General features: G+C 47.3%; 1 protein-coding gene across 1 annotated transcript in view; it reads left to right on the top strand.

Annotated features, from left to right (window-relative positions):
* GLP2R (glucagon like peptide 2 receptor) overlaps positions 1 to 15,353 on the top strand; it is a 52,961-nt gene that overhangs the window by 24,599 nt on the left and 13,009 nt on the right. Inside the window, exons 7-10 of the mRNA XM_039231642.1 lie at positions 708 to 867; positions 2,078 to 2,138; positions 3,820 to 3,889; positions 12,102 to 12,190. Of these exons, the coding sequence (XP_039087573.1) occupies positions 708 to 867; positions 2,078 to 2,138; positions 3,820 to 3,889; positions 12,102 to 12,190 (380 nt within the window). The remainder of the gene's footprint in view (positions 1 to 707; positions 868 to 2,077; positions 2,139 to 3,819; positions 3,890 to 12,101; positions 12,191 to 15,353) is intronic.

Here is a 15,353-nt window from a genome sequence, read left to right as displayed (position 1 = left end):
GATATTCCATAGGATGCAAATTTTGGCATTGCTGATTCTCTCTATGTTATGTTCCCTGTTTCATTAATTTCTGCTTTAATCTTTACACTTCCTTTCCCTGTCCTTTCCTTAGGTTAAAATTGCTGCTCTTTTTCCAACATGATACTTAAGATAACTGATTCCAAGGCTTTTTGTTTTTCAATTAAGGCATTTAAGATGATAGGTTTTGCTCTAGGTGTGGTATTAGCTGCATACCACACATTTTGATATGCAGTATTTTCCATTCATCTGGGTCAGAAATAAGTTCTAATTTTTATCCTTATTTCTTTTTTGATTCCTGGGTTATTTAGAAATTTCTTTCCTCCTTTCCAATTGTATGAAGATTTTTATTTATTTTTTTATTTTTTTAGTTATTGGTTTCTAGCTTAATTGAACCAAGATCAGAAAACATACCTGTCAGGGTTCCCTTTAGGGAAACAGCGCCAGTGAATTCTCTGTTTTTGTTTGTCCACACATGTCTAGAATTTTAAGGAAAAGACTGGGCTTTGAAACCTACAGGAAGCCCTCCTTCCCGTTTTGGTATTGTGGCCAGCCTCTCTGAGATGGTCAGCACATTTGGGAGTGAGGGGGTGAAGAGGGAGGGCTATGCATGGGGGCGGCCCTTCTCCACCCTCTTGGGTCCACACAGGAAGGCCTGGCCTCACCCTCAGGTGCTCTGTCCTCCTCAGATATCTGTCTCCTGCCGCTCCGCCCAGTTCCTGCTGCACTACTTCGTGGGCGCCAATTACTCATGGCTGCTGGTCGAAGGCCTTTACCTCCACGCGCTGCTGGAGCCCACCGTGCTCTCTGAGAGACAGCTGTGGCCCAGATACATGCTGGTGGGTTGGGGTGAGTGACCTGAACCCCCAACTTCTCCTAGGAGCCCATCAGAGCATATGAGCCAGATAGATCCTTTGGTTTCCCAATTGGAGGGCCATCTGGGATGGATTAACTCCTCAGGGGCAAGAGACTGAAGGGGGGTGCTGTGTACATGCACAGAGAAGCACAAGCGCTTTAGACCCAATGCATGTGTTCAAAAAATCGACACGGTTTTTGGTAGAATCAGATGCCGTTCCTCTCACCCCGTCCTCAGCTGTAGTCACCTGCTTGGGCCGCCATGATGAAATGCATAGACTTTATGGCTTAACGAACAGACAGTTATTTCTCATAGTTGTGGAGTCCAGGCAGTTTGAGACCAGGGTGCCAAGGGCCTCTTCCTGGCTTGTAGACAGCTGGCTTCTGAATGTAGCCTCACATGGCAGGGGGGCGAGGGTGGGGAGAGAGAGAGAGTGAGAGAGAGCACTCTGGTTTCCTCCTACAAGGACACTAATCCCATCATGATGCCTACTCACCCCTTGAAACCTAATTACCTCCAAAGGTCCCACCTCTTGTTAGCATCACACTGAGGGCTGGGGCTTCAACATGGTCGGGGGAGTGGGGGGATGGACACAAACATTCAATCCATAACACCAACTGAGTCTTCAAGATGGGATTAGACTTTGGCTCAGGTCATGATCTCATGGCTCATGGGTTTGAGCCCCACATCAGGCTCTGTGCTGACAGCTCAGAGCCTGAAGCCTCCTTCAGATTCTGTCTCCCTCTCTCTCTGTTCCTCCCCCTCTCACACTCTGTCTCTGTCTATCCCTAGCTCAAAAATAAGTAAAGATTTTAAAAATTACAAAAAAAAAAAAAAAAGACAGGATCTAGAACCCAGAACCCCCGTTGCCACAAACTCTTAAGAGAATGTGCAGCTTCAGGATTCAGAGGAAATGCCCTTGACCTACAACTTGGGAGATTTTGGTTAACATCTTGGATTTCCTCTGAGCTGCTTTGCAACGTGTGGCAAATGTTTTCTCCTCTCCACGTCCTGGTTCGTGGGACAGTCAAACAACAGATGGGCTCTGTGCCACCCGGATCTCTCCAGATCTCAGCCTGCAGCCCTGTAATATTTGGGCTTTTAGAAGTTTTAACCAGATGCGCTTGGCCCATCAGGCTGGGGTGGGAGGCAGGCGGGTTTAGTCAACCAGCCCCTAACTGCATTTCCCTGTTTTCTCCCCAGCCTTCCCGCTGCTGTTTGTGGGGCCCTGGAGTATAGCTCGCGCCCAGCTGGAGAACACAGGGTAGGAAATTCACACCTGCTTTCACCTGCTCATAGCCAGGAATTCTAAGATATGCCTAAATACAAGGCTTTATGCCATTTTCCCAAAGAGAATATCCACCCCTTCCATTTTGGCTATCTAGAATAGATTTAGGAATGTAGACTAAAAAATCAAAGACCTTTCTTATAGTAATGAGTTTATTAGCTTAGTTATACACGCATGTGAGATCAAAATTTGCTCAAATTAACGCAAAAATTGGCCACCTAGGTTAGCAGTGACCCTCAATATGTAAGGATAGGGGTACACAATTGGTTATTGTGTCATTGTTCACAGTGTGGGGCAAAAAAGCAAACTGAAATGGGTGAAGGTGGTCAAAGGTACAAACTTCCTTATAAAATAAATAAGGCCCAGGTATATGAAGTATAACATGGAAACAGCATGGTGAGTTATATATATATAATTCATAATATATTATATACATATTATATACAATATAATACTATATTGTATATTTGAAAGTTGCTAAGCAAGTCTATTTTATTTATTTTTAAATTTTTTTTTTTAATTTGTTTTTGGGAAAGAGAGAGAGACACACAGAATGTGAGCAGGGGAAGGGCAGAGAGAGACACACACACAGAATCTGAAGAAGGCTCCAGGCTCTGAGCTGTCAGCACAGAACCTGATTCAGGGCTCAAATTCATGAACTGTGAGAACATGACCTGAGCCAAAGTCAGACACCCAACCGACTGAGCCACCCCGGCACCCCTAGGCAAGTTTATTTAAAAATTTTTAAATGTTTATTTATTTTTGAGAGAGAGACAGAGCTCGAGCAGGGGAGGGGCATAGAGAGGAGACACAGAATCTGAAGCAGGCTCCAGGCTCTGAGCTGTCAGCACAGAGCCCCACGCAGAGCTCAAACTCACAAATCGTGAGATCATGACCTGAGCCGAAGTCGGACACTCAACCGACTGAGCCACCCAGGTGCCCCTAAGCAAGTCCCAACTGCAAGAAAAAATATTTGTAACTATGTGTGGTGATGGACGTTAACTAGATTTATCGTGGCAGTCATTCTGAAATATATACAGCTATCGAGTCATCGTTATACACCTGAAACTAATATAATGTTTATATATATGTCATATCAATTAAAAAATAACTCCAACGAAACAAAAGCAAACGTGCCTGCACATCCACCAATATGGGAAGCCGTGAGCAAATTGTGGCGTACCTGTATTGTGGAATATTATGGAGACCACTGAAAAAAGCAGGCGGGTTACCCTATCTTTTGGTTTCTCGGGACTGACTCCCAACAGCATATTGGTAAGCCTGCTGCGAATAACGTATGCCACGTGATTCTATTTCCCACCCCCACCCCCCGCCTCCAAATAATCAATACCAAAAGTCCCCTGTGCATAATTAAGAATTTACTTATGGGGGGAAAAAAGAATTTATTTTTGTATGAACGTGGAGAAAAGTGTAGAAGGTCACACACCAAGCTAGTTGCGTCGAAGAACAGTTTACTGGTAAGAAAAGTCGACGGTACCATACTAACAGGAAGGGGTTTTAATCCTGTTTTTTTTTCCCTCTTCCACGCTCAGGAGAATCGTGGGTGGGAAGTCCGTCTCGAATGCGAGCATCCTTCTTCCAGGGGGCATGAGACATTCGACCTTGTCTCCATTTTAAGTTCATCTCTTGGCCGTAGGTGCTGGGGAACGAACAGGAACAAGAAAATCTGGTGGATCATCCGGGGACCCATGCTGCTTTGTGTCATGGTAAGGACCATCCCGCCCCTCCTTTTCCTCTCTGAACTTGGCAGCAGTGGGGCACCCCTTCCCCTGCCCCACCCACCCACCAAATTCTCTGGCTCCGACCCAGCCCGGGCCAGTTGTCTTGAGAAGGAGTCACCGAGTCATGAGTAGGATGTGTTGAATGAGAAGGAACAAGCTGGAAGCTTCTCCTTGTTCTGGCTCAGGACCCAAACGCCTCCTTGTGCCCGCGCCTCCTCCTCTCTGGGTCCGCAAACTGTGTATAATAGAAACCTATCACCTGCTCGGCCGCCCCATACTGGGGGCTGTGGTTTGTACATGGGTAGGTGCCATTGTTCCGTTCCTTCTACCCACGAGGACACGGAGAAGGTGGCAAGAGACTTGCCTCCAGTCCCAGTAAATGAGGGCGTGGATCTCAGCCCAGAGGGACTGACTGGGGGCGTTGGCACTTGTTACCACAGCCCTGTGCTGCCCCCTCCCCCCCCAATATTTACTGCCTCCTGCCCATGCGCCGGATGCAGACCTGTTACTCATTAGTACCTCGCTTTGGACCATCCTGAGATTCGCATCCTCTCCCTGTCCCCCTTTATCCCCCCAGCTGCTGTCCCCTGATACGTCCCATAGAAAGCCGGATGGTCACACCCCGCTTTGTGTCCTTCCTGATCCCGTACAGACTTCTGCTACGGCCCAGCAATGTTTCATTACATGTATGTGTCTAAGACCTGTCTGCTGTCCCCGTAAGCCCCATGTCCTTCAGCCCACGCAGTGCGCTGCCCGCGTGGCCCTAACTCAGCGAATGCCTGGGACCCACACTCCCTGGCACTAGAAGGTTCCTGCTACCCAGCCAGAATAAGGCAGGATGGAGGCCAGCAGGCCCTCCCTGGGATGGAGCTCAGGCTCAGTGCAGCTGGAAGCCCAGTGTTTACCCTGCAGGCCTCTGGGGGTTCCATCAATGATTCTCACTCACTCTCTTGACTGGTTCCCTTGGCTGCTCTTAGAAGCACCACGGTGTTTGAGACAGAGAGAGACAGAGTGTGAGCAGGGGAGGGGCAGAGAGAGGGGAAGACACAGAATCTGAAACAGGCTCCAGGCTCTGAGCTGTCAGCACAGCGCCCGACGCGGGGCTCAAACCCACAAATGGCAAGATCATGACCTGAGCCAAAGTCAGACGCTTGTCCAACTGAGCCCCCCAGGCGCCCCACTGGGGTGTCTTTAACAATTCTTGCATGCGTGGGTCTCACACCCAGAGGTGTCTGCTGTGTTGATCCTGGGTGTGACCCAGGGATTCCAAGGTGCAGCCAAGGGCTGAGGAGCACTTTGTGACACCCCCTCAATGCTCCGAGTATGGTCGCCCGAACCCTTGTAAATTCAGGTTCCCAGGCCCCACCCCAGCCCTGCTGAATCAGAATCTGCATTGTAATGAGATCTCCAGACTTGGGGTGCGCATCAAAGCCTGGGGGGCTCTGTGCCCACACACCAGTGGTTCTCAAAGCTGACCGTGTGTTAGAAACTTAGTGAGTCACACGCCAGAGGATTACACCAGAAATTCTGGAGGTGGGCGGTTTTAAAGTTCCTAGGTGATTCAAATGGACATTTCCTGGTCCCTCCTTGTTCCTGTAGCCATATTCTCTCCCTGCAGGGGAGCAGGCAATGTGCTGTACCTGCTCATCTCAGATAAAGTGACCTCTACACACTCTTACTTCCTCCACACCAGCTGCCACCAGCTACGCAGAAGTGGCCAGTCACCTGAGCTCATGGTGGCTCCTTCCTTTCCCATCCACAGCTCCCGCTCACCCTGCCCAATGAATGATGCCACCATCTGTCTACCAGCTGCCCAAGCCCCCAACCTGGGTGCCCTCTTGCTTGCTCCCCTCTTCCTCCCTGCAACATGCACTCAGACTTCAGGTCATTAGTTCTCTCTCCAGAGATCTCTCCAGGCTGTCCCTTCTCTTCCCTTAATCCACTGTCTCCACTGCTGTTCAGCCTCTGGGGATTTCTGGGGCACACGTCTGCAAAAGCCACCTGTTTGGTCTCCCTTCTTCCTTCTTCCCCTCTGGCAATCTGTCCTCTGTGTTGCGACCAGAGCGTCTCTCTTGAGCAAACTTTGGTTATGCCTCTCTTCTTCATGTGACTTTTTCATGGCGCACCATTGCCCTTGGATGTGCCTTCTAAACCCCTCAGTGTGGGAAGTGTTGTTATGCTTTGTCTCCCCATCCAGCTGCAAGCACCCCACGCTTTATTCATATGGAGAAACTCACCGTTCCCCACATCCACGCTGGGGTTTCACTATTCCCACATTTTTGCACATGCTGCCTTCCTGTCCCCAAAGCCCATCAGATAGCCCTATGCCTGGTGAACACTTACTTCCTCCTAAGAGACTAAGCTCTTTATTAATCTCTCATCCTCTCAAATTAAGGAAAAGTCAACAGGCATACCTGAAAGGGACACTTTCAAAATCGTCTTCAGGTCTGTGAAGATCTTACAGAGGACCTTGCTAAACTATGGTCATCTGTGTACAGGGGCTTGGACGGGAGGTAAATGGGCTTGAGTAGAAATGAGAGAAATTCCTTTCGGTCACAAGGAAGAACATCAGAGTCAAAGCTGGTAAAACATTGATGTGGACCACAGAGAAAGGCTTTGGATTGTTCATGTCTATCAATTTCCAAGAGGAGGGACTCTGTCCTAAGAAATAGGATGCGGAGCCTGAAGTCTTCCCCTCCTCCCCCCACCAGCTCTAGGATCCTACATGCTCCCAGGAAAGTGGGATTTGTATACCCTACATGAAGTGCCGGCTTTGTGGCTAACCTCTGGTGTGCTGAGCCAAATGAGTTGACCTCTCTGGGCTTCTGTTTCTTCATGTATAAAATCAGAGCTGGCCGAGACCAGTGGTCAACTGAAGGTGATTCTGTCCCCTCATTTGGGCAACTCTGGAGATATTTCTAATCATCTCAACTGGGGTAGGGGTGCTACTGGCGGCTAATGCATAGAGGCCAGGGATGCTGGTGCACAAAACAACCCCCACGACAAAGAATTATCCCACCCTAAATGTCAAGAGGGCTGAGAATGAGGAACCCTCAACCAGACAGTTGGCTGTACAGAATAGCTCAGGAGGTTTGGGGAAAAAACAAAACTGCCCCCCAAACTGGGCTCTACCCTAGATTGATGGAAACAGAACTTCCTCATTGGGCTTCCTAAGCTTTGGAATCACATGAATTCACTCTCTTTCATCTTCGTGAAACATTTATTGAGCACCAGCTGTGTGCTTAGCTCCATACTAATTTCTTTCAGGGGACAAAAAGATGAATGTTCGCATAGTTTTTGCCCTTAGTTCAAAATCTAATAGTTGTGATTTTGAGATTCATCAGACCATGACTGAGCCAATAATTGCCTTCCTGCTTGGTTAGAAGACTATATGTTACAGTTTTCCTCTGACTTTAGTGACTGTAACCCAAACTCCAAAATAGAATTCCTTGAACCACACGTGGAAGGAGCCAGGGCCCCTGAATGTCTGCATGGGGCAGAGGTCCCCCTCGCCCATGGTCATAGAGTATTTAGGATTAATAATAATAGTAATAATAATAATAATAAGCCTTTATTGTGTTTGGGGGAACAAAAAGAGTTTCTTGACCCCATGGATTTTCTAGCTAAGTTGAGATACTAAAAATAACATATAATCAGGATGTTGCTCATAGCATTTGGCATTTCATGGCCCTTCGAAATCTCATTTCACCTTTTCCAAACTTGAGTCTGGTTCCTATTTCCTGGAGGATGGAGCAGAGGTTTCTGGGAAAAGCCAATTCTGCATGGGAACCGAGCGTCTTCTGTCCCCAGACTCAGTCTCCCCAGTGAGCATCCTCGTTACTATAGCTGGACTTCCCCCACCGCCTCCAGAATGGGTCTGCGTCTAGAGATCAGCATCTGGGCTGATGTGAATGAACATCATTCTGGGTTTCCAGACCTCACACCTGACTCTTATCTATTGCCTACTGGATTCTCTGTGTTTTAGAAATAACCGTAATATGACAGCCTGAGCAGTTCAGATGCTCTGTAGGCCTTTCATGAGATGTAGAAATTGGAGAATTCTCATCTTCTTCAGGATAAAAGACTCCACTACTTAAATTAACCTGTTACCCTTGAGTGTACATTAAGAATAGAACCATTCTAGGACACCTGGATGGCTCAGTTGGTTAAGCGTCCAACTCTTGATTTCAGCTGAGGTCATGATTTCACAGTTAGTGGGACTGAACCCCATGTCAGGCTCTGCACTGACAGCACAGAACATGCTTGGGATTCTCTCTCTCCCTTTCTCTCTGATTCTCCCCCACTCCTCCTCCTCTCTCTCTCTCTCTTTTCTCTCTCTCTCTCTCTCTTCCCTCTCTCTCTCTGTGTCAAAATAAAATAAATAAATAAATAAACATAAAAAAAGAATAGAACCATCCTGGAATATGGTATACTCTTATATCCCAGGCTCCTCTGCTCCCAGTAGAAAATCCATAAAGCTTTGATTAGTTCAAACCTTCAGGGTTTACAAAATACATACATTGTGCAAGATTGTTCTATCCATACCGTAATTCCTGGAGTTAATAGATCAACCAAACTAAATAGCCAGTTGAACAGCTTTTTTGAGCCAGTGAATTGAATGGAACCATCTGTTGACTTTATGGAGTTATATAGTCAGATGCCTTCATTCGTTCTTATTGGCTCTTCCCTGGCAGCCTCAGGACTTGGCAAAGTTGAGAAATCAGTAAAATTAGGCTTCGCTGATCTTGTCCCTCTTTGGGTCTTCCATCTCACCAAGAACCCAGGGGCATTCCACATCCTCGAAACATCTCCTCATTTCCATATTCCATGCTCTAAGAGTTGCAGTGGGAATCTCTCCATACCCTGCGTTTTCCCACCCCATTAAAACTTAGCTTTGATGCATCCCGTCTTCTGCTTCCCATGGTGAAAGTAGCTCAGATCATAAGCAAGTGATTGAATTATTCATTGTAAAAATGGACACGTGGATGAATAAAATATGGAGAAAGCACCCCCCTCAAGTGTTCCTTATCTCCTATGTGATGTGTACACTTCAGCAGGGTTCTGGGGATGAAGTCTTTTAAGCCAGAGGAACAGCTCTAATCTAATGGCAGGCATTTTAATCCACACAGCAGGCCAGAAGAGGAGGGACTGGGGATAAGTGGAGAAGTTTAGGGGTAGATGAAGCCTACTTCTGAGCCCCCTACTATGTTAGCCATCACCTCTTCCAGCACAGGATCTAAACGCATGAGCTGCGGTGCCAAAAGAGTGTCACCAAGAATCTTATATCTGATCATGCATTCTGCACTGTCTAGGACCTGAAAGGGAACCTTATGTATCTGGGGTCCCAAGCACCCCCATTCTGATCACAGGATCTAAGAGGAATTGGCTGGGTTCTTGAAAGATTTCCTCATTCCACCCCTTTTCCTACTTGTGCACAAATGAAGAGCACACACCACCCAAATGTGCCTGCTGACTCTTATCTTGTGGGACGCCTAGATGAACACAGGCTCCCTGGTCAACCAGGCTGGTGCTCAATTCCATGGCACTGAGGCAGTGCTTCCTCCTTATGGCCCATTGGCTGATGCCCATCCTCCCCATCACGACCCTTCATATCCTAGGATACAGTCCTGACTGAAATGAATTTGCTGAAATCTGTGCCTTTCCCCAGTTGAACTTACTTTGTAAGAAAAAATGCTTGAGTTCAACAAATCACTAAGCCAAGGACACAGCGTTTTCTCTTCATGAGGAAAAGCAGATATCCCATTAAAGAAATAAATTACTTGGTTGCATTTAGTTTGTATTTAAGTGCTCTGTTACTAAATATTCCTTGGCTGGGAAACTCCATCATTCTTGCTGGCTAGTGGGTTGGGATAAATAGCCTCTTGCCTGAACCTGTAGACCGTTAGCTTTGAGCACTGATTCTCCTGAGGCCAATAAGGCAAATCTCAGAAGGTACACGTTGGATTCTGTAGCTCGTATTTCAATACATGGTTCAAGGGATTTGTTTCCAGGCGGGGGTGGGGCATTAGTACGACAGTGACTCCATGTTCGTAGAGACTTTGATCTCTAGTTCGTAGACTCCATTAATTGTCACCCAATCACCGTCTCCACTGGCTCTTTCTTTGTTGCATAGAGGCATTTTTGCCTTTTCCATTTTAAAAACAACTGTAACCCCCAACCCAGCCCTTCACAGAAAAGTGGGGAGGCATTATCTCCATTCTGTATCCCTTGCCAATTACTCTTCTATCCTTCTGCTTCCCTTTACAGCCAAGCTTTCTCAAAGTGGTCTACACTGGCCGTCTCCCTCTTTACATCCAGCTCACAGAACAAAGCATTGCAATCTGCCTTGTGGTCCCCGCTGTGAACTGCACCTTCTCTCAACTCCTTGTTGCTAAATGCAGTCTCATTTTGCTTAAATTTCACGTAGCATTTAAGCCTCCTTAAAATTCTTTCAGTCATGAGCTTCTAGGACACCACTTCCTTGTGGTTTCCTCCAACTGCCCTGGCCTGTTCTTTCTCAATCTCCTTTGCTGTCTCCACTTCCGCCATTCCCTTCATTACAAGGTAAGTCTCTTAACTCTTTTCTCCCAGTCTGCACAGCCTTTCTGGACAATTTTGCCTCCTCAAGGGCTGGCTCCATGCTCCAGCTGGGACCTCTCTGCTGAGATCCAGACATAAATATCTCACTGCCTTGGGACATTTCTTGTATCCAAAACAGCTGGAATTCTCCCCCTTCTCCCCACACTGCTCTTCTTCCTCCATGGGCTTACTCTCAGCTGAATGGTACTACTGCACATCTGAGATCAACCAAGAGATTTTGTGGTCCTCTTTGACCTCACATCCAACCACTAACAAAGGCCATTTGACTCCAACTCCTTAAAAGTTTCAAATCCATCTCCTACTTCCCATCACTGATGCACTGTGGCTGTGGCTTCACGTCACCTCTCCATCATCTTCCTCTGATTAGTCTCCCCTCCTCTGGTTTTGCCTTCTTCCAATCCGTTTTCCACACAGCTTCTAAAATGATCTTTCTGAAGTTCAGAAATACAAATCTGATCGGGTAACTTGCCTGCTTGAGATTCATCACTGGCTTTCTATTGCTCTCAGAAGAAAACCTAAACTCCTTCCTATGACCATGCAAAGGCTCTGCAAGAGCTGGTTCCCCACCCCTAATCCAGCCTCACTTTTCACAGATCTTGTTCTCATTCTCCAAGCCCTACCCACACTCGAACTCTTGCCCCTCTGCCTCTCCAGGAGCCTCACAATGTCTTACGTGTTTGTTGTCAAGGTGTTGGCCAGGGCTGCGGCCATCTGATGGCTTGACCGGTGCTGGAGAATCAGCTCCCCAGTGGCTCATACTCATGGCTGGCAAGTGGTGCTGGTTGTTGGTAGGAAGACTTAGTTCCCCCATGTGGGTTTCTCCACAGCCTGCTCAGGTGTCCTCACAACATGGCGGCTGACTTTCCCCAGAGGGAGAGAGAGAACCAGGTGGATACCATCCTTCTGAGGACCTAACTTCAAAAGTCACCATATTCTTTTCATTAGATGCACATAGCTAAGCCTGGCTCACATACCAGAGGGAAGAGGGAAATTAGGCTCTGCCTTTTGAGGGAACAGCATTGAAGAATTGGCAGACATGGTTAAAAATCTCTGCCAAAGCTGACGACATAAGATTGAACTTTGCAAGTCCATGACAGGTGTGGAATAGAGTCTAGGGAGTGGAGAACATGCATTTTCCAGTAAATTCCGTGGCAGCAACAAAACCTCAGGTTAGACACCAATAGGGCTGGTGTTCCTTACAGAAGGGAGGCAGTGGGTTTTCTGTTTAATGGAAGGAAAGGTAATTATCGGGTAAGCTGTGTTTAAGTACCAGCTCAGTCACTTACCAGCTGTCAAACTTGGTAATTGTACTTGTCTCCTCTGTGCCTCTGTTTTCTCATTGTATCACAACATAAAAATAGTGTAGCTTCCTCAGAGGGTTCTTATAAGGATTAAATTAAAAAATGCACGGATGCATTTCGATGGCCTGAGGAAGAGTGGGGATGACCACCGGCACGTACTACCTGAAGGGTCGATTGCCAAATTTCCCCTGGCTTATGTGGACAAAGATCAAATGACCAGGCCCCAGATGACCTTGATATTCATACGCACATAGACTCCATCACTTATTTACCCATATCTGCTTTTTTTCCCCAAGGTCAATTTCTTCATCTTCCTGAAAATTGTCAAGCTTCTCATTTCTAAGCTCAAAGCCCATCAAATGTGCTTCAGAGATTATAAATACAGGTGAGTCGGCTGAGGTTGGTACCCAGTGGTCCAAGATTATTTTGACCCCTTCCGGATGTCCTGGTTAATGCTCCGGGAAGAGGGGCATGAGCTACATCAGTATGTCTATCTCCTAAGACAAGAGTATCAGGAAGAGACCCTCTTAAAAGGTGTCATGGGGTCGTGGGAGTTTTCTGCAATTGATGAGGACCTTCTGGCCACACAGAAACAAAGCAAGTAGTCAAGGGTACACACATTCCCCGTAGCAGGAAGCTTAAAATGCCCCCAAAGAATGGGTGGTTGAGCCATTTGGTTGAGCCAAAGGAGGGACTCTAAGGGTAAGGATTTTAGTCCACATGGCAGGCCATCAGCAGAAACATGAAGGGGACAGTGAGAGCTCTGTTTCTCTCTAAAGCTAGAATTGAGCCTGACTCACATGTGCTGGGAAGGTAGATTTCCCCTTTAGTTGACAAACATTTAATGAACACCTACCATGTGCCTGGCACTGATCTTGGAACAAAATAAAGGCACAATGTGGACCCACTCTACAAAGACCACACATTCCAGCCCCCAAGGACTAGTATATTGGTGTGAACGTGCATCGGGAGGGTTGATGCTGGCCATGGCCCCAGATTCTCTGAGTGTCCTTGGGCAAGGTACTTGGCTCCTTGGGCCTGGTTTCTGATGTGGAATATGGGGATGTTACATGAGACCCATCTCGTGCTTATGAGGAAGACCAAAGAAGGTCATAGATATGGGTTCTCAGTCTAATCAGATGTGGTCAATGGTGTTTGCCCAGGATCCAGACCCCCAAGTCCGATCTACTTCAAACCCTTCTTCCAGGAGGTCCCAAAGGATAAACATGCATGGTTCTCCACTGGCAAAACATATGCTGTAATTAGCCCAAATATGTTGCAAACACCCTTCTCCCCAGGGCACTTGGGCTGGTCTGGACAACACAGACCCATGTCCACTCTCTTGGCGCCTCTGGTGGAGACTCTAAGTGGCTCAAAGCTTCTTTGGCCTTTTCCCAAGACTTAGCCTCTAACTGTTCTGTGAGCGTGGAGGTCCAAAACCATGGTCCGAGCTGTGCTAGTCCGCCCACCCTGGGTCCATTGAGGGAGGGCAGCCCTCTCACCAACCAGGTGCAGGGGACGCTGGGGCATCTGGGAAACTGGAAAGAGAACAGCACTCCCCACAGACAGATCAGGGAGCAGACAGCTCCCAAGATGCCACTTTCCATGCAGACTGAGAGCCTGCACCCTGCTATTTGGTAGCCCCAAAACCCACCATGTACCACAGGGGCTCTCTCCGTGCTCCAGACCCACAGCACCCCTGCAGTAACTTTCCATTCTGGATGCTTGTAAGCATCAACTGACAGCCAGCCAAAAGTATAGACTTGTGAGGCTCTCCACTGGGTATTCAGACTCTGTAAGTGTGGCATGGGGCCCGCCACGTGGACTCCTAATGGAGCTCCCCAAGAGATTCTGATAAACAAAGTGCAGGACCTCTGCATCAGATGCTCTAGTCAAATAATGCATGGAATTTTCTGGCAGGACTATGGCAGATGTGTTTCTAAGCAGCCTCAATACCCCTTTCTGCAAGGCCTCCGTTGGAGTTCTCCCAGATAGTGGTCTCCAAACTTTTTTGATCATGTGTCATCTTCAGTAAGGGGACTTCCCACTCCTTGGTGATCTTCTCCACCATTTTGGTCCGCCGTCTGCTTTCCTTTACCTACCCTGTCTTCGTGCAGAATGGAGTACAATTAAGTAGCTTATGCTCAGTAATTAGCAAAAGCCAGGCCACACCAATCCACCTTACTTTACTGCCTGGGCTGGAGAATCCTACAGCATCGATGAGGCAATTGCCCATTTTTCTCTCCCAACAGTGTGAATGCCCTCATTTCTAAGTTCTCTCACCCCTAGTGGGTCATCAGCTATTCCCCGGCTCCCACTGCCTTCTTTGACATTGGAGGGGGTCTCCTCCTCCACCTCCATGTTCCCCCTCCAGATTTGTTTTCCTTCGTCCCCCTCTGCTAGGGTGAGGAGGAAGGGGCGGAGGGTCCAGTGCATTTTGTCCAAACTCTGGTAGAAACAGGTCTGCTTCCACTTCTCCCAGATTTTGAGAACCTTCAGAATGTGGCTCTCAAGATTCGGCCTCCCTTCCAGGAGTATATTTTAGGAAGGTTTAAATTACATCTATTTAGGTCTTGCCAAAAAAGGCAAGTTGCTAGGAGTTGGAGAAACTTCTGTAGTCCTAGGCGTGTGTCTGAGTTCCCACCATTCGAGCGGAGGAAGGCTACATAGTCCACCTGCCTGGCCTGGAGCGGGAGAGCTGCCCCAGGCCCCCTAAGGTGGGAGACACCTGCTGACACTCAGCGTGGTCTCAGACGTGTGTGGTTCCCAGCGCTCAGGGGGATCTGGAGGCCTTAACTTTGCACGTGGTGTGTGGGGCAGAACTCTGGATGAATTCATAAAGGAGAATCATTTCTTAACCTGCTGAACCCCAAAGCCGTCTCTTAAAAGACTTTCAAGATGAAAAACAGGGTCACAAATGGAAGTAAAATTGACCTTTGAGGTTATAAAGCAACCCGAGGGCAGGGATGGCTTCTGTATTATTTTTTTTTAAATCCAAATTAGTTAACATAGAGTTTAATAATGGTTTCAGGAATAGAATTTAGTGATTCATCCCCTACGTATAATACCCGGTGCTCATCCCAACAAGTGCCTTTTTAATGCCTATCCCCCATGTAGTCTTCCCCTCACCCCATCACCCCATCAGTGACCCTCAGTTTCTTCTCTGTATTTAAGAGTCTCTTATGGTCTTTCTCCCTCTGTGTTTTTAACTTATTTTTGCTTCCCTTCCCCGACGTTCATCTATTATGTCTCAAATTCCACATATGAATGAAATCATTTTGCTTAGCAGAATACACTCTAGTTCCATCCATGTTGTTGCAAATGGCAAGATTTCATTCTTTTTCATCGCCAAGTAATACTCCATTGTATGTGTGTGTGTGTCTGTGTGTATATATATATACCACATCTTTATCCATTCATCAGTCAATGGACTCTTGGGCTCTTTCCATACTTTAGCTATTGTTGATAGCACTGCTATAAATATTGGGATGCATGTGCCCCTTCGAATCAGCATTTTTGTATCCTTTGGATAAATACCTACCTGTGCA

Source organism: Hyaena hyaena, unplaced genomic scaffold (assembly GCF_003009895.1).
Source record: "Hyaena hyaena isolate Hyena2069 unplaced genomic scaffold, ASM300989v1 scaffold_58, whole genome shotgun sequence".
Classification (NCBI taxonomy): domain Eukaryota; kingdom Metazoa; phylum Chordata; class Mammalia; order Carnivora; family Hyaenidae; genus Hyaena; species Hyaena hyaena.
This window is presented reverse-complemented; position numbering and strand designations above follow the sequence as displayed.